The sequence below is a fragment of the Ascidiella aspersa genome, chromosome 6 (assembly GCF_963924565.1).
Source record: "Ascidiella aspersa chromosome 6, kaAscAspe10.2, whole genome shotgun sequence".
Classification (NCBI taxonomy): Eukaryota; Metazoa; Chordata; class Ascidiacea; order Phlebobranchia; family Ascidiidae; genus Ascidiella; species Ascidiella aspersa.
Genome location: NC_139452.1, coordinates 5544542 through 5562361, shown reverse-complemented (window position 1 = coordinate 5562361; position 17820 = coordinate 5544542). Strand labels below are relative to the sequence as shown.

The window sequence follows — 17820 nt, the reverse complement described above, 5'->3', positions numbered from 1 at the left end:
GTGAACCTTTAAACAGTGGGTAATTCCACGCAAAATAATTTTATTCGCAATTTCGGAGCAGCCCACGGTCCAACTATGTTTATGCGGATTGGACAAGCCAAACGCATTTCACATCGACCAGATTCGCCATTACTGAAGTGCTGTTAAACTAAAGCTAGTCCCTTCTCCAGGTGTGAGGGAGTGTTTTCCTATTCTCATTAGGGAAAAAACTCAGCCATGCACGTTAAATAACTGCCATACTACAAAAACAAGAGTTGCCAAGGCAGGTTATGAAGCGATTTCAAACGACAACCTATCAAACAGAATTAGCGCCGTTATTCTTAATAGATTTAAAGATATAAAGGTTGCCAATTGACTGTGCGATTACATGTTCTATTTAAAGGGGCTATAAAACTACTAAACAGACTATTCGTGCCCCTACATTCCTAGAAAATCATTATTCGATGGAGTGAATTCATGTTTTTTACTCTATCTAAAATGGCATCTTTCTTTACTATTTTTACTAAGATTACATAACCGTTTACAAAAACCAAGAAATAAAGGCTAGCGTTCGACAAATAAACCGTGGTTCGGCATTTTAATTGGCGGGAAATGCATGATGTAAATAGTGTTTTATATTCAAAATAGTCAACTTTAAAAAGTGGTATAAATTCAATGCGACAACACTGTATCTTTTGTCTCATGGGATGTACTACGGTCCCATACGAGTAACGCAGTGTTTTGTAGATTTGAGAAAAGCACCAACTAAGTTGTCGTATTAATGTTTTTTGTTATCTTGTAACTTGCTAATTACCTATTTCGTATTTTACGATTTACAAACAGAAAGTTGCTTAATCAGCTAGATTAACAATAAAATCGGCGCTGGTCTAGAATCCTACCACAACGAAACACCATTTGGGTTAGGGTACAGGTTAGCGTTTGGGTTAAGGTGGGTCAAGTATTATTATTAAATAAAGAATATAATAATACTTGACCCACCAACACCCAAACGCTAACCCGCATCCTAACTCAAATTTTTTGCGTTGATTTTAGAACTGTGGTAGGATTCTAGACCAGCGCCATAAAATCCTCTGTTGTTAAGTGTTGTTGCGCAATTGCCGAATGCCAAAGTTAAATATACATGACTGAGTACTCTGGTTTGAACCAAACAACTAAAATATCTCATTCGTAATTTTATTATGTCAGATAACATTTTAATCCTATATCCGATATTTTGGAGAAAGATAATCGCGATTCCATGTTAAATGGCGTCATTATGTGCAAAGAAACAATTAGATGAAATTAAACGTTTAAATATTTTTTTTTAGTTTTTAAGCCAAAATTTGGTTAGCGTTGAGAGGTTTAGTTACCCGACCCAACGGTCCCCAAACGCTAACTCAAATAATGTCAGAAATGCTATAAGGAAGTTGCTATTTGACCTGATAGCTCTTTTAAGCTTGTATTAATACAGGATTGTTTATTGATTTGAGTTTTACATTTAATTTTGTGAGTTTTGCATAATTTCAATGATTTTTCGGACATCAATATAAATTACTTTGGTAGACAGGTAAGACTTAATGTCCAGCGCAGCGTTCAAATAATTACTAAAACAATGCATGTTACAGGGGTTAAGGTACAGCTTAGCATTTGGCTTTGGGTTTGTAATATAATATTATATTTACTCTTTCATTTTGTAATTTTATAAAAGTTTTTAAATTTGCAGCATAATTGCTCAAATAAGACAGTTATAAAACATTTGTGCGTTATTTGTGTAGTAAGTTCGAATATTGGTAGTTTCAATGAATTTTTACACTACTTTATAAAAAACAAAAAACAGTGAAAGGCTTGTGGGGTTGCTCTGTGTGTTCACTTTAAAGCAGGGCTGAGGAGCCACCGTAAAATAGCATTGGCTCCGGCTCCAGCTCCCGAGCCAATGAGACACTTATCCAATGGCTCCGGCTCCGGAGTTGTCAAACTTATATCCTCCAGCTCCAGAGCCATCAAACACACACCAATGACTCCGGCTCCAGCTCCGGAGCAGTTACCCAATGGGCTATATTTTGACAACTGAATTCAAATCTAGGATTGTGATTAGATTCACCGATCGATGTAAACTGATACTGAGGTCAAGCGTTGACTATCGCCCTGATTTTATTTCACTTTTTACCTGAAAGCAACCCAGATGTATTTCTGGACAGTAGCTGCAGAGGCATAGATGGTTCCGCCTTGTCTTAGGGCAGGGGGCACCTTGGTCTTAATATTGGTCCACGTTCCGTCGACAATATTCATCATTTCGACCAGGTACTGGGTCTGAGGTTGTGAGTTGTAAGGAGCTAGACCTCCTATACGCATGCATATAAGAAGTTTGTTGGCCGCTGTATAAACATGTTATTGTAAAACTAATCAAAAACAGCTCTTCTGGTAATTGTAATTCTTAACCAACGTTTCGGCAACCTATGCAAGTTGCCTTCGTTAGGGTGAATGACACCGAAAGCCCACAAAGAGGTTACCGAAATGTTGGTCAAGAATTACAATTTCCAGAGGAGCTGTTTTTGATTAGTATTGCTATGCCTGGTAGCAACAGTTTATATATAGTATAGTAAAGTTACCTAAAAAGTTGCGAAACAATTGGGCGATTAGTATGCTTATAGTTTGTAACCTTTTTTAGTTTACCTCAACACAGAAGTTTACATGCATAACAGTAAAGGTACTTAAGGGTGTACTATACTTGACGTTTTATATCGCTACTAATGCCTGATATTTCGGACCGAAGGCTTTGCTTAAACATGCAAAAATTGAAATATTCAAAGGCATTTGGCAAGATGATTTAGATAGAGTAAAGAAGCATAGTAGACTTTAGTTGTTAACCTACGTTTTTAATAAATTTGACTTTTAAACTAGAATCGCTGCGTCAAATTACAAACCATAGCTTAAATTTCTATATCATTTTAAAATGATCGGTATACCTATACCACCGTAGTATTGGGAAAGTGCCGATACTACCACTTGGCATTTGGTGTCGGCTCCGTTCCTATACACACTACATAAGCACTACTTGGCACCTCACCGAAAACGAAAAGTGCGTTGTTGTGCAATGCAGAGGCGAAGCAATGTCTTGGGGTGTTCATGTCATTGCAAGTTGTCCACGTGAGCTGCTTCGCATCGAAATACTCTACAGTGGAGCACGGCTGACCACAATATCCGTTCCTTGCTGATAAAACAACACGAATTAATAAATAGAGGTGTATCAACGGTTCTGAACATCCATTCAACTGAATGGATCGACCGAATGTCTAATACAGTATTTCTTTGTTTGTTTCAAGTTGCATTAATAATATCAAAGCCCATGCAGAAGTAGGTATCATTTTGAACGTTTTAAATAACTCTTTATTCAATGTTGAAAAATGTGTTGAAAATGAATAAAGAGTTATTCGAAACGTTCAAAACTGTCTACTTCTTGGCTTTAATATTCCTACTACGTCTTACCATAACCTCCAACCACTATACTCCATTGTTTCAAATCCTTACAGTTTAATTCCTTTTTAAAATATATTTATCCATAGGTACTCTAAGCACTGGTGTTGATGTGTAGCTTGAGTATGACTGTTAAAGCCAAGAGGGTGGAGAAAATCGACATCAAGCGTCTTTATCAAGATGATGATGTACTCGACCATCTTGGCTTTGACATTCAATCTCCAGCTATCATAGTTTAAAATTTGTATTTAAAATAATGCAAATTATGAATCGAAATAGCTTTTACGTTGCCATCCATTTCCTGAGTTTGAAGTATTGATCTTGGATCCTTTCACGCCGCCAATCAAGTAAGCGAAATCTATCAATCAAAGCCTTACATTAGCTACTATGAAAAGTTGGCCACTATGGCAAATATAATTTATTGTAAGATCTTTGAAAGGACGTTAAACTGTCAAATGTTGAAGAATATTGCAGAAAAAAGGTTTCAAGTAGCGTCACAGAGTTGACTATTATATGAGGTCAAACTAGAAACTGCAAATTTAAGTTAACTAGTTGATAATTATAATTTAAAATAGTGACCCATAGTTTTTGCAAAATTACGACAGATCTAGGTGCAGATTCAGGGGGAGTGGTCTTGGCCAGGCTCCCCAGAAACTGTTTTTCTGCCTATTATAAATAAGTAAAAGCAAACATGTTGTGTATAGGGTTACCCATTTAAGACGTCACGTTTAAGTCACGGTATGACGTAACTCTTGGACTTCGCGTTGTGATGTAACTATGAATTGTCATGCCCCCCTCGTTTCTAACCTCCGTCGGTAGCCAGCGACATGTTGTACCTCGGTGTGGTCATCGCGCCAACGTTTGTCCAGCTTTTCGACCAGAAGTTGTACATCTCGACAAAGTCCGGACCCCGGTCTTGTAAGCTTTTTGCGGCGCCAACTGCCGGCTTCTTACGCCGCTGGCCACAAGACAACTGGTAACCGCCGAAGACAAATATCCTACCTGAACACAACCAAGATGTTGCCTGTATCCTATAAAGTTTTCGTTAAACTCTTTTTGATGGCTGTTGTGGATAGACATAGTTTGTATTCTGCAAAACCTCGTTGCCTTATTAAGCGGGCCAATGAGCCGTGCAATATATAGCGTCTTTAAAAAAAAGAGCTCTAAAAATGTTCAAGACTTCAAGTTGAAAACATGTTGGGCATGTCATGGCTTGCGATATTTTATAAAACAAGTTTAGTGACCCCTATAGTCTACATAAGCGTGTGTAATTATGCCGTAATTCAAAAATAATAGTTTTACTGTAGCTATCCAACATATTCCAATCATAACTCGTGATACTATTTGGTACAACTTTGATATGCAATACATGTAAAGAGGATAAGGAATTTTATATTGTTAAAACATTTTGAGTTAAGTTGCAAGATATAAACTTTACGTACCTCTATATTTATTGTAAATCTACAGTCGTTTGATTTTATGCTTTTTCAGTATATAAGCCGGCCAACGCATTCTCGTTTTAATGTTTAACCCTGATGGAGTCAGCTGCTATCTGCCTCCGAAACGTCGGTTTATAAGAGCGATCTCTATCTATTGTTACGTTGCCTGGTGGAGCAAGTTCTAATTCTAAACTTGAGCGCAAATTTGTACCGAATAAGTAGGCAGCACTGGCTCCACAGCGTGGTGCAATCATGGGCGCCATGTCAGTCCATTTCTTGTCGACCAGGTTTGCCACATCGCCGTGTATTATTCCGTTCTGTGGGTCCACGCCCCCGCAAAAGTAGAAACCGTTAATCAACACTACAACTGCGCTGCCTGCAAGTCCTCGGTCATTATCCAACTGAAACATAAATTACAACACTGTATAGTCATATAGGTAAAGTCAACAGCATACTGTAGTTAAAAAGATAAAGTCAACAGCATAGTTAAAACAATGAGCATCTAACACTATCTAATCTCTGGCCGTTTAAAATACTGACCTGTAAATTTTCCCACTTGCTAAAAAAAAACTTCCAAAAATATTTAGAAACATTCAATTTAGCAACATTTTCCGACATCACAAAAGTTCTGCAACGTTATTCAGTGTAAGAGATCTCGTAGTGCATAGTCACGTACGGCGAATGTCATTTTAATTTGTAACTTAGTTACGAATATCGTTTCCTTCAAATCACTGTCGTGTGTTCGTTTATGTCGTTTTCATGACATGACTTCAAACGTTACGCCCGCCTGTAACATTTTATACGAGTTTTTGCGGGAAAAAGTTTAAACTTTGCTAATTAAAGCTGTGCACAACAATTCATATAATACGATGAAGTAAATATAATGCTGCATGGTAATCTGAATTAATGTTCGTTTGGCGATTACAAACTACTTCATCGTGTGACGAATATATTTTCTCTTTTTTTCACCAACCTGGAAAAGCCAAACATAAAAGTTTAACAATTGTTTTGATTTTAATCTATTGTTGTGTACACTTGTACATGGAAGTCAATTATCTTTTAATATTGTATGATGACTTACACTGCGACACCAATCCGCTGTTTTCGGTTGGTTAGGTCCTGGTGTTCAAGTCGCGAAATCCAAGGGTGCTTTTCGTTCCTCTTTGTGAAGTGTATACCTTTCGTACACATTAGATTTTCTACTTTTTTTGTGTGTGAAAGATTCACCGGCTGTATTGTATTGGCGTATTCGTTTTTGGTTAGAAATTGTTGTTGCGTATTGTTGATATTCTTGCAAAAAATAACGAGGTTTGCCGAAAATTTTTAAGTAGCATATTTAAAAAAAATATTTCACAAAAAAATGTTTCAAAAATATTAGGATAACTTGCTTTTCAACAATTTAATTTCAAAACATAAAAGAAAGTGCTTATAAAGGCGAAGTAACGAAAAAATAAAAGAGGCACCATACAGAGAAAGGAATCTAAAATGGTGAAAACTTTGATTCGCCATTTGCTTTAGAATAGTTAGTTTAAGTGATTATCGCTACAATGCGTCACTATTGGGACTGTAAACACATCAATGGCAGTGATCAAATTCAAAAAGCAAAAAAAATATACATGGTCCCAAAATATTCGACATTTAGCGGTTTTAGAACAGTCTCAAGTTACAATCTTCGCAGTCACACGCTTCAATCAGTCACAAGTTACAATCTCTGCAAACCAAATCATCTGACACTAACACGCGAAACTTAAAGGGTGAAAGGTCCGATTATTTTGAGTTTATTCAACTTCGTCCTCTAGACGCCATGGAAGCAGCAAAAGTGGTTGATTGGTTGAGAAATTATGAGTCGGGCCTTCTGTCCACTCGCCTGTGTTTCCGTTGAAGAGATATAAGAGATTGCAGTTGCTGAAAACAGTATAGAACATTTGTCTGAAAACGTCTCCATATAATTTAAACTCCTGCTAATGAGAATCACAGGGCTATTTAAACTCTATAAAGTTTAGCCTTTTTTGGTTTCATTGGTGGCTTTACGAGTTTAAATTTAACTGCGCACTTTCCCATAAGAAACATGAATATAAAATATTTTTCAACACATTTACTAAACAAAATTGCGATTACGAGATAAAACTATAGCGCATGGAAAAATGACTTTACGAAGAGTAATGTAAAGTTTGTTGAAAAATAACCAATTACAAAGCTAAGCTGTCTTGTCGTCTACAGCAGTACATATATATATGCAAATAGGCCTAATCCACTTTGTTAAATGTTTCTTTCGTGCAGGCGAATAGATTTGCTACGATCAAAAACAGGCTATTCCTGTGGTAACTCCAACTACGTCTATTGTAACACAATATACAAATTTTCTAAGTAATTTATACAAAACCAACTTTTCTTGGATGAGCTACCTCTAAACGCTTTTTAACAACGAGGTTGTATAAGACGTAATAAGAATATCAAAGCCCATGCAAAAGTAGGTATCAATATGATATGATACAGTATTTCCAAACATGAAACCTACGTCTGTAGGAGCTTTGATACTCTTATGACGTCTTACTACAACATTTAACTATTATGCTCCAGAGGTATGTATATTTGATCGAATTATTATGATGACATTTGTGTGTTTATTAGAATCGTTGACGTGTTAAAAAAGACCTTTTATTGATTTAGCAGTTGGGCGTGGAGTACCTGCTGCTCTGTTAATATAAAAATTGTGTCGGTCACTGATGATTGAAGGGCTATATTTTGACAACTGAACTCAAATCTAGGATTGTGATTAGATTCACCGATCGATGTAAACTGATACTGAGGTCAAGCGTTGACTATCGCCCTGATTTTATTTCACTTTTTACCTGAAAGCAACCCAGATGTATTTCTGGACAGTAGCTGCAGAGGCATAGATGGTTCCGCCTTGTCTTAGGGCAGGGGGTACTTTGGTCTTAATATTTGTCCACGTTCCGTCGACAATATTCATCATTTCGACCAGGTACTGGGTCTGAGGTTGCGAGTTGTAAGGATCAAGACCTCCTATACGCATGTACATAATAAGTTTGTTGGCCGCTGTATAAACATGTTATTGTAAAACTAATCAAAAACAGCTCTTCTGGTAATTGTAATTCTTAACCAACGTTTCGGCAACCTATGCAAGTCGCCTTCGTTAGTGAAATGACACCGAAAACCCACAAAGAGGTTACCGAAATGTTGGTTAAGAATTACAATTTCCAGAGGAGCTGTTTTTGATTAGTATTGCTATGCCTGGTAGCAACAGTTTAAATATGGTATAGTTAAGTTACCTAAAAAGTTGCGAAACAATTGGGCGATTAGTATGCTTATAGTTTGTAACCTTTTTTAGTTTACCTCAACACAGAAGTTTACATGCATAACAGTAAAGGTACTTACGGGTGTACGATACTTGACGTTTTATATCGATACTAATGCCTGATATTTCGGACCGAAGGCTTCGCTTAAACATGCAAAAATTGAAATATTCAAAGGCATTTGGCAAGATGATTTAGATAGAGTAAAGAAGCATAGTAGACTCTAGTTGTTAACCTACGTTTTTAATAAATTTGACTTTTAAACTAGAATCGCTGTGTCAAATTACAAACCATAGCTTAAATTCCTATATCATTTTAAAATGATCGGTATACCTATACCACCGTAGTATTGGGAAAGTGCCGATACTACCACTTGGCATTTGGTATCGGCTCCGTTCCTATACACACTACATAAGCACTACTTGGCACCTCACCGAAAACGAAAAGTGCGTTGTTGTGCAATGCAGACGCGAAGCACTGTCTTGGCGTAGTCATGTCATTGCAAGTTGTCCACGTGAGCTGCTTTGCATCGAAATGCTCTACAGTGGAGCACGGCTGACCACAATATCCGTTCCTTGCTGATAAAACAACACGAATTAATAAATAGAGGTGTATCAACGGTTCTGAACATACATTCAACTGAATGGATCGACCGAATGTCTAATACAGTATTTCTTTGTTTGTTTCAAATTGCATTAATAATATCAAAGCCCATGCAGAAGTTGGTATCATTTTGAACGTTTTAAATAACTCTTTATTCAATGTTGCAAAATGTGTTGAAAATGAATAAAGAGTTATTCGAAACGTTCAAAACTGCCTACTTCTTGGCTTTAATATTCCTACTACGTCTTACCATAACCTCCAACCACTATACTCCATTGTTTCAAATCCTTACAGTTTAATTCCTTTTTAAAATATATTTATCCATAGGTACTCTAAGCACTGGTGTTGATGTGTAGCTTGAGTATGACTGTTAAAGCCAAGAGGGTGGAGAAAATCGACATCAAGCGTTTTTATCAAGATGATGATGTACTCGACCATCTCGGCTTTGACATTCGTTCTCCAGCTATCATAGTTTAAAATTTGTATTTAAAATAATGCAAATTATGAATCGAAATAGCTACGTTGCCATCCATTTCCTGAGTTTGAAGTATTGATCTTGGATCCTTTCACGCCGCCAATCAAGTAAGCGAAATCTGTCAATCAAAGCCTTACATTAGCTACTATGAAAAGTTAGCCACTATGGAAAATATAATTTATTGTAAGATCTTTGAAAGGACGTTAAACTGTCAAATGTTGAAGAATATTGCAGAAAAAAGGTTTCAAGTAGCGTCACAGAGTTGACTATTATATGAGGTCAAACTAGAAACTGCAAATTTAAGTTAACTGGTTGATAATTATAATTTAAAATAGTGACCCATAGTTTTTGCAAAATTACGACAGATCTAGGTGCAGATTCAGGGGGAGTGGTCTTGGTCAGGCTCCCCAGAAACTGTTTTTCTGCCTATTATAAATAAGTAAAAGCAAACATGTTGTGTATAGGGTTACCCATTTATGACGTCACGTTTAAGTCACGGTATGACGTAACTCTTGGACTTCGCGTTGTGATGTAACTATGAATTGTCATGCCCCCCTCGTTTCTAACCTCCGTCGGTAGCCAGCGACATGTTGTACCTCGGTGTGGTCATCGCACCAACGTTTGTCCAGCTTTCCGACCAGAAGTTGTACATCTCGACAAAGTCCGGACCCCGGTCTTGTAAGCTTTTTGCGGCGCCAACTGCCGGCTTCTTACGCCGCTGGCCACAAGACAACTGGTAACCGCCGAAGACAAATATCCTACCTGAACACAACCAAGATGTTGCCTGTATCCCATGAAGTTTGCGTTAAACTCTTTTTGATGGCTGTTGTGGATAGACATAGTTGGTATTCTGCAAAACCTCGTTGCCTTATTAAGCGGGCCAATGAGCCGTGCAATATATAGCGTCTTTAAAAAAAAGAGCTCTAAAAATGTTCAACACTTCAAGTTGAAAACATGTTGGGCATGTCATGGCTTGCGATATTTTATAAAACAAGTTTAGTGACCCCTATAGTCTACATAAGCGTGTGTAATTATGCCGTAATTCAAAAATAATAGTTTTACTGTAGCTATCCAACATATTCCAATCATAACTCGTGATACTATTTGGTACAACTTTGATATGCAATACATGTAAAGAGGATAAGGAATTTTATATTGTTAAAACATTTTGAGTTAAGTTGCAAGATATAAACTTTAGGTACCTCTATATTTATTGTAAATCTACAGTCGTTTGATTTTATGCTTTTTCAGTATATAAGCCGGCCAACGCATTCTCGTTTTAATGTTTAACCCTGATGGAGTCAGCTGCTATCTGCCTCCGAAACGTCGGTTTATAAGAGCGATCCCTATCTATTGTTACGTTGCCTGGTGGAGCAAGTTCTAATTCTAAACTTGGGCGCAAATTTGTACCGAATAAGTAGGCAGCACTGGCTCCACAGCGTGGTGCAATCATGGGCGCCATGTCAGTCCATTTGTTGTCGACAAGGTTCGCGACATCGCCGTGTATTACTCCGTAGTGTGGGTCCACTCCCCCGCAAAAGTAGAAACCGTCACTTAACGGTAAAACTACGCTGCCTGCAAGTCCTCGGTCATTATCCAACTGAAACATAAATTACAACACTGTATAGTAATATAGGTAAAGTCAACAGCATACTGTAGTTAAAAAGATAAAGTCAACAGCATAGTTAAAACAATGAGCATGTAACACTATCTAATCTCTGGCCGTTTAAAATACTGACCTGTAAATTTTCCCACTTGCTGTTTTTGACTTTGGGCGAGGTCACCATCGATACATTATTTCCGTTGGAGTACATTAGAGCTAAAGCTGTGAATTCTGAAAAAAGAGCCCGTATAATAAGAGAGATTGAAGGCAAATAAAAATACGCAGAAATTGTTAGGGATGTCGGATCGGAGCCGATACCCGATGATGACAAGTGATACTCGTCCAACACTAGGTTGATCGCTGCTGACCCAATACCAAACTGACACTGCTTTTTGACCATATGTTACAATTTTATTCAGCAATTTTTTTTTTGAAAGTTTTATTTATCAGAAAATAGCAAATTAATATCTGAAATAACCAATTTAACAATTGAAATAAGCTTCCAACGCCAAAGCTAGTTTTGACGTTATACCTCGAAAAAATACAAATAAAAGTTAAAGTTTATTTCTGATAACTTTTGCCTATTGTACAATTGTAATAATTTAATTTGATAGAACCGCGATATTCTTGTTCTTAGTATCGGGTGTCAAAAAAAGGCCAAAATAAAATTCAAAGTACTGGACATACCTACGAAATCTAAACCAAAGCACGAAGGTTTAGTTGCACAATTGATGAGTCTAACCTTGGCAAAACAATCCACCCCATCGTAAAGGCTGTAGTTCATGCTTTCTTGGTCGAAAGTGGGAGTCCATTGCTTCCTCAACCAGATTTCGACATTCTACGTTTTCCCTCACAAGAGCCTAAAAGCAGCAATGAATAACTTACTGTAGGGATGTGCGAAACTTTGTATGTTATTCCGATACCGATAGCCGATATTTCGGCAAAAGTATCGACGGTTACAATCCGATACCAAATTACTTATCACATCATGATGTCGAGCTACTCGGCCTTGGTATAATTCATTATCAAGCTTCATGACAGATCCGTACATATAGTGTACCCAATACCCAAACAACTTGCCTGTTTGCGTATGTTGTCTGTAATGTAATCGTACGGGATGTTCTGCAGTCGTATGTGCTTGAATAGAGTTGGGAACGAGGCTCTTCGTGTGGAAACGTCAAACTCAACCCATTTCATCAAAGCCTCGTAAACGACTTCTTCCTCACAGACCTGAATACAAAATACCCAACTAGAGAAAAGGTTTAAAAGCAAGATTTCTACCAGGTCTGACATGCTAAAGGTAAACATAAATACCATGGCTGCAGGCTTTTTGGGTCTACTCTACCATCTATTTTTTGGGTCTACCATGGCTTCGGCAAAATGTAGGTCCAAAATCCGACTGCGATATTTCTCAACATCCTACTTAACCAGTTTGCGTAACTAAAATAAGATTAATATTTCGCAATCTACTCATAGAGGTGTCATACAACTCATCCACCGACCATACATGGTTGGGAAAATGTGAACCATATTATGCTGTTCCACCTTTACAATTTGATAGTTTTACGGAAATTTTGAACTGCGCATGCGTTCGTCGGACTCGAGTTTTCGCCGTTTTAAATATATTAAGCATGAGTTTAACAGATAAACTTTGGCGAGACAAATTTCACGTTTTGTGGGCAAACAAAACACAAAGAAGACATAAGAATAAATAAATAGGGATTTAATGCATATAAGCATTATGTGAACTACTGCAGTCTGTGACCCAACCAAATCAAACGGCGACCCATGAGTTGAGAAATAGTGGAATACGTTCACTAGAAAAATGCCTAAAATTGGTAACGCCGCATGTTAATTAGGTCGAGGTCAATTTTTTTTAATAAATATCACCACCATCAGTTAAAACACGAAACATATATCTTACGTTAATCTCATCTCCCGCGAGAATCTGCGCCAAGCAACTTTCCTCCAGCAACGTGAAGCCGTCCAGTGTGGTGATGTCGCTGAAGTTCTCACGGAGGTATTCATCAACTTTGTTTCCCACGTCAGGCAGTGAGTACTTAAGGCTGATATCGCGGAACCACAAAGCGTTCTTTGATTCCAGCACTCCGACCATGTAGTCCGATAGCACGTCCATCAGGTCTGCACAATATGCAGTTTAAAGAGGTTAGACCAGTGGTTCTCAAAGAGAGCCACTTGGAATTGGGTAGAAAAAATGGATAAAAAGAAGTTATTTATTCGGTTATAGGCAATAAATTGCCTATTTGACACCTTATCTAAAAGCCTTTTCTCACCGGGTAACCGAGTCGGCAAGTACCTGATCTGAAACGGTGGGAGTAACGTAAAATTCCATTGGTTTGCCAAATGAAGTAATTCCATAACAACACCATGAGTAATAAACGTATTATCTACTGCTAAAAATCAAGGTATTATTGGCACATTTGTTCCAGAACGAACTACAGAATTTTGCCAAACAATCAGACGCCCTTAGAAAATAATACAAACGACGCTAACCTTTTGTCAGAGTAAGATTTGCCACTTCCAACACGTCAGTCAGGACAGCAGGTGACAAATGAATTTCAGCTGTGTAGAGGAAGTTCAGGTATCTGCAGAAGGCTTCGGTGCTCAGTGAAAACAGTTCAACAGTTTTTTGATACTTTTCCTTCATCTATGGAGAGAAACAACATGCGAAAAAAGCAGTACAACATCGCCTTAGACGCCGTATATACTCACATATGTGATTTTGGTATTTTATATCGCTAGTGCTGTATTGACTTAAGTGCACAACGTGACGTAATTTATTTAGTCATATGCCTTAAGTTGTCCTAAATTATTTCAGAATGTTTCAAAACGGAGTTTGTCTATTTTTTGGGTCAAACAGTTTTGCTGATTCAGTGTATAAGGATTATTGATTTTTTAACCATAAAATATATATTGATTAATGCAACTAACTTTGTTTTAACTTTACTTGGGTAAGTGCTTACTTGAGGACTATTTATTGGTAAAAATGACGTGACTTAGGAGTAAGTTAGTTTGCCAATGACATAATGAGTCGGACGCGGGACTCGGTACTCGCCGGAGTCGGTTTATTGAACTCGAGTCGGACTCGGAACTATACTCAAGACTACTCAAGTCGTCTGACGTTTGCTCAAGAAAATTCAGAACCGATGAGGCCGAACATTTTTTTTAATATTGATTTAACGACAATCAGGTGGACGCCTTACGACTGAAGAAAATCTTTTGTCGCGATACAGCGTTAAACAAAATGAGAGATTCAGAGCAAATTAAATCAGGATGTCCGAACAGAATGTAATTCAACAAAGTAGCATTAGACAAAAAATACAACGTAATCTCTGACATTACTGAATTATCGACAAACAGAGAACAAATTGCGCTCAATAAAACGGACCTTTCGGTGGTTAAAAGTGGACACTCAAAAAACAAATGTATTGGAGTTTCAGAAGCTACACAAAAACAAGTAGGCCTACGAAACGTATATGTTATATTCAGTGGACTGTGACCTAATCTCAACATACAAAGAACAGCAGTAAGTTTAGGATTCTTTCCGTAAAGGTGGTGTGTTTTGGTCAATTTATAGAAAAAATGACGTTTAATATTTTTTTTAAATATTTAAACTGATGATACAGCCCACAATTTCGCTGGCAGACTATTCCAGAGTCGAATTGACTTGCAAACAAACGAGTTATGCATCATTTGGGTTTTCGAGCGGACTACGGGCTTTGTTAATGGGTAGCGAAACTCGAAGCTAACAATATCTTTTATAAATTTAGGTATGTATGATTGTAAGTAAGATGGTCCAATGTGATGAATTAACTTAAAGAATAGTGAGGCCGAACATTGTAAATCGTAATAGTTGCTTACGTATTAATTCGATGCTGTCCTGGTATGAATAACTTACCTCTGAATTGAACATCGTCTTAAAATATTCGCTAGATGACGCTAGAACGCAGCGATGGCAGGAAAATAATGTATAGTTGACTTTTAAAGTGATGTCACAATACGCATTGTCCGATCTTTGTCTGCAAACAAACAAATTCCTGAAAGCAATGACTTCTCAAACGTGGGGTCGCGACTTAGTATCTATTAACTTTACATAATGTGTGACATCTATATATAATTTTATTTTTCTGGTATTCAGTATGTAAATGTCAAAACTAAAAAATATTATTTCAGGCGCGGCGGATCCATTGCCATGTCTGTATAAATTAGGTATCTCCGATAAAAAGCAAATCTTGTTTTGATTTTTTAATCCGCATAAACGAAAACAGTTTAGCCAAATGGCGTTGTGCTTACACGGCGCTTTATCAAGTCAAAAATTAAGGTGTGCTGAATTAATTTTAAGTCGCTTTTGTTCGTGTCGCGCGATTGTTTTAAGACAAATTTTAAAAGCCCTGCTGTAACCAATTAAAAAACCTGAAATGGAGCCTTAATTTAAAATATTTAAGCAAACACTGCCTTGATATTTATGTCAACTAAGGTGACTACCTTTTTAAGCAAACGCCTTTATAAGCAAACGATGTCACTGTTTACAATAGTTCAACGACAACAGCGTTTGGTACCAGTATCTTAAATACTACCATCATATTAGGCAAGCCTTACTTGTTTAGTTTAGCCAAAAGGTTTCCTGGGTATTTATCAGCCTTGCAAAGTTTCTCCTTTTCTTTTCCGTGATCATCGCCGCTTTTGAACAGTTTTTCTAAATTGATCAAAGCGTTGCTTTTTAAAGTTTCCGATTTCAACAAAACATAAAATTACTTTTTACATTTAAGAAATATATACCACCTGTTAAGAGCAAAATAGCAAAACTTTTCAAAGCTAAGTCGGCCAAGATTAGCCCTCCGAAATGAAAATGCACTAAAACTGAATTGCAATACTTTTCGCTGTGTAAGGCATTCTAAAGGTTTTTGCATTAGGTTAAAAATCATATATGCCACCTCTCATCTGTCCAGATTTGATCAGACAAAGTCATAAACGGGACGAATAATCGCTTTGGAGGCTCTTTTTGTATTCTGCCTAAAACACAAACTTCCTAAAACACAAACAAGCATACTTTCCACAGCCTTTGTGGTTGTACTTGAAGCAAGCCTGTCATGTCATACAGTCCTGGTATATAAGCTTCAATGTTTATAAGTAAAGTATTAAGCGACTATAGTGATTTGGCTTTACGTTAAACGTCCTGTCAGAAGCGCTAATGAAACAAAAACAGCAACAGCAAACTGATTGTCCTAAGTTTTGTCACAGCATTCTACAGCACTGTTTCACAAAATCTAGACCACCAGACATTTTCAAGGGCAACAGAGTTATTTCAAATTCAATGTCTTTTTATACAATCAGTGATTTGTTTTGCCAAAATAACTGTAAGCATACACCTGCGACAAGCTACTGAAAGCTTTCATCCTTCATTTATCAATATCTGGCATAACAAAGGTCATTGTCTGAAACTAAGTTGCTTTAGCAGCTGCACGTGTTCAGAAAACAGATTTGGGAACTACTCATCTACATACTCTAGTTGCTTGAGGCAGCTTTCCAAGGTGTGTCCTTAAAAGTGGCTAATGTTTAACTACTTGCCCATGAAGACGGGAAATCTTAGAAACTCCCACAATCGGTGTAACCTTAGTTTCGCCCACTCGTCTGGAGCCGCGATAGCAAACAACCAAGTGAGCTGAAACATGGCGTAGTGACTCCAGTAGAGCGTAAGCGCGATCTTTTCACTTTTCGCTAAACGAACCTAAGTTGTAAGGAAATCACTAGACCGCGACTCTATAGGCAAAGAAATTCAAAATCGTTTCATCGTTTACTCAGACTTTTTGTTTTTACGGTTTGTCACAAATGCTTTCTATAAATGCTTTTTTACTAGATTGCCTGATATCATTGCTCCCCGTCTTCCCTTTTTGTACTCGCAACAACATTTTCAGTTTTTAGGAACTGACGCGACGCGTTATTGTGATGAAATCAAGCCTAAACCAAGGTAATTTAGACCAGAAGTATCAAACTCAAGGCTTACTAAGGGCTGCATGATATAATTTGAGGACCGGTACTTCAGCGGGCCGCAAAAACAAAACTAAACAACAAAAACTGTTCTAATCAAATATATTTATCGTGTCTGCACAATGCCTATTATAATTGACAGTGTAGATATGCATGCAGACGATTTAGCAACATTCAAAGCAGTAGGCTACAGTGGCATTAGAGTCCGTATAAAGTGTAATGTTTTCAAGCACCGCAAAACGCCACGAACCCACAATGTAGTAAAACTTTGCAAAGTAACTGACTTAGTGTTTGTGCGTGTCAATGTGAAAAAGGAGTCAAGCGGCCCGTTTGACGCATGTTTAACTTAACTGGTAAAGACCGATATTCTTAATTTTAAACACTATATTATAATATTGTTTTGGTTTAATTTGTCGGTAGTTAATTGACAATAGCATAAAGGCAATACTGTTAAAAATGCGCAATTATGGTGTGCTGAAATTCACGGGCGTTTTTGTGTACAAATCTAGAACTGACCCAGCTTTATTAGAAAAAACGCTATTTTAATGGTTTTCCGAGCCTATCAACGTTAATGGATTTGTAGCTATAATTATTTGTGATTTAGCATTTGGCTTTGCGAGTAAAATCGCCTGTTTACAATAGCTGCTTTAAAACAAGTAACGAATAATAGCAGCCAAATGTTTCCTGTGTTCGTACGACACATTAAATTTGTTTGGTGTTTTTTGACTTAGATCAGTGGTCGGCAAACTTTTTTTGTCGCGGCCCAAATAACTCTTTTCAGAGCTTTCGAAGGCCCAATACGTAAAATCACTAGGAAAAAAAGGCCGGATCCAGAATATTTGTTTTGAGTTTGAGGCATTAGATTAGCGTCACAAAGGTACGCCATAAAACAATTGTTCTTAGTTATCCTCGAACGAACTC

General features: G+C 37.3%; 1 protein-coding gene across 1 annotated transcript; it reads right to left on the bottom strand.

Moving 5' to 3' along the window:
- Nucleotides 1-2142: 2142 nt before the first annotated feature.
- LOC146139326 (kelch-like protein 26) lies at nucleotides 2143-16582 on the bottom strand. The gene is made up of 18 exons (XM_083392403.1): nucleotides 16480-16582; nucleotides 15511-15607; nucleotides 14810-14930; nucleotides 13405-13558; nucleotides 12815-13032; nucleotides 11971-12120; nucleotides 11633-11750; nucleotides 11027-11121; nucleotides 10698-10887; nucleotides 9855-10049; nucleotides 9334-9405; nucleotides 8644-8787; nucleotides 7745-7919; nucleotides 6680-6797; nucleotides 5104-5293; nucleotides 4261-4455; nucleotides 3047-3190; nucleotides 2143-2321 (listed from the first exon to the last, which is right to left on the bottom strand). Exons 1-18 carry the CDS (start codon nucleotides 16580-16582, stop codon nucleotides 2143-2145), a joined length of 2658 nt encoding a protein of 885 aa, XP_083248529.1.
- Nucleotides 16583-17820: the final 1238 nt, after the last annotated feature.

What these genes read in the sequence shown, in the direction of transcription:
- LOC146139326 (XM_083392403.1), bottom strand. Translation starts at nt 16,582, where the DNA reads ATGTTTCAGCTCACTTGGTTGTTTGCTATCGCGGCTCCAGACGAGTGG. An exon ending in CTCAGGAAATGGATGGCAAC is followed by an intron (nt 8,788 to 9,333) that starts GTAGCTATTTCG and finishes TTGTTTTATCAG; the next exon opens with CAAGGAACGGATATTGTGGT. An exon ending in CAACGCACTTTTCGTTTTCG is followed by an intron (nt 2,322 to 3,046) that starts GTGAGGTGCCAA and finishes GCATGCGTATAG; the next exon opens with GAGGTCTAGCTCCTTACAAC.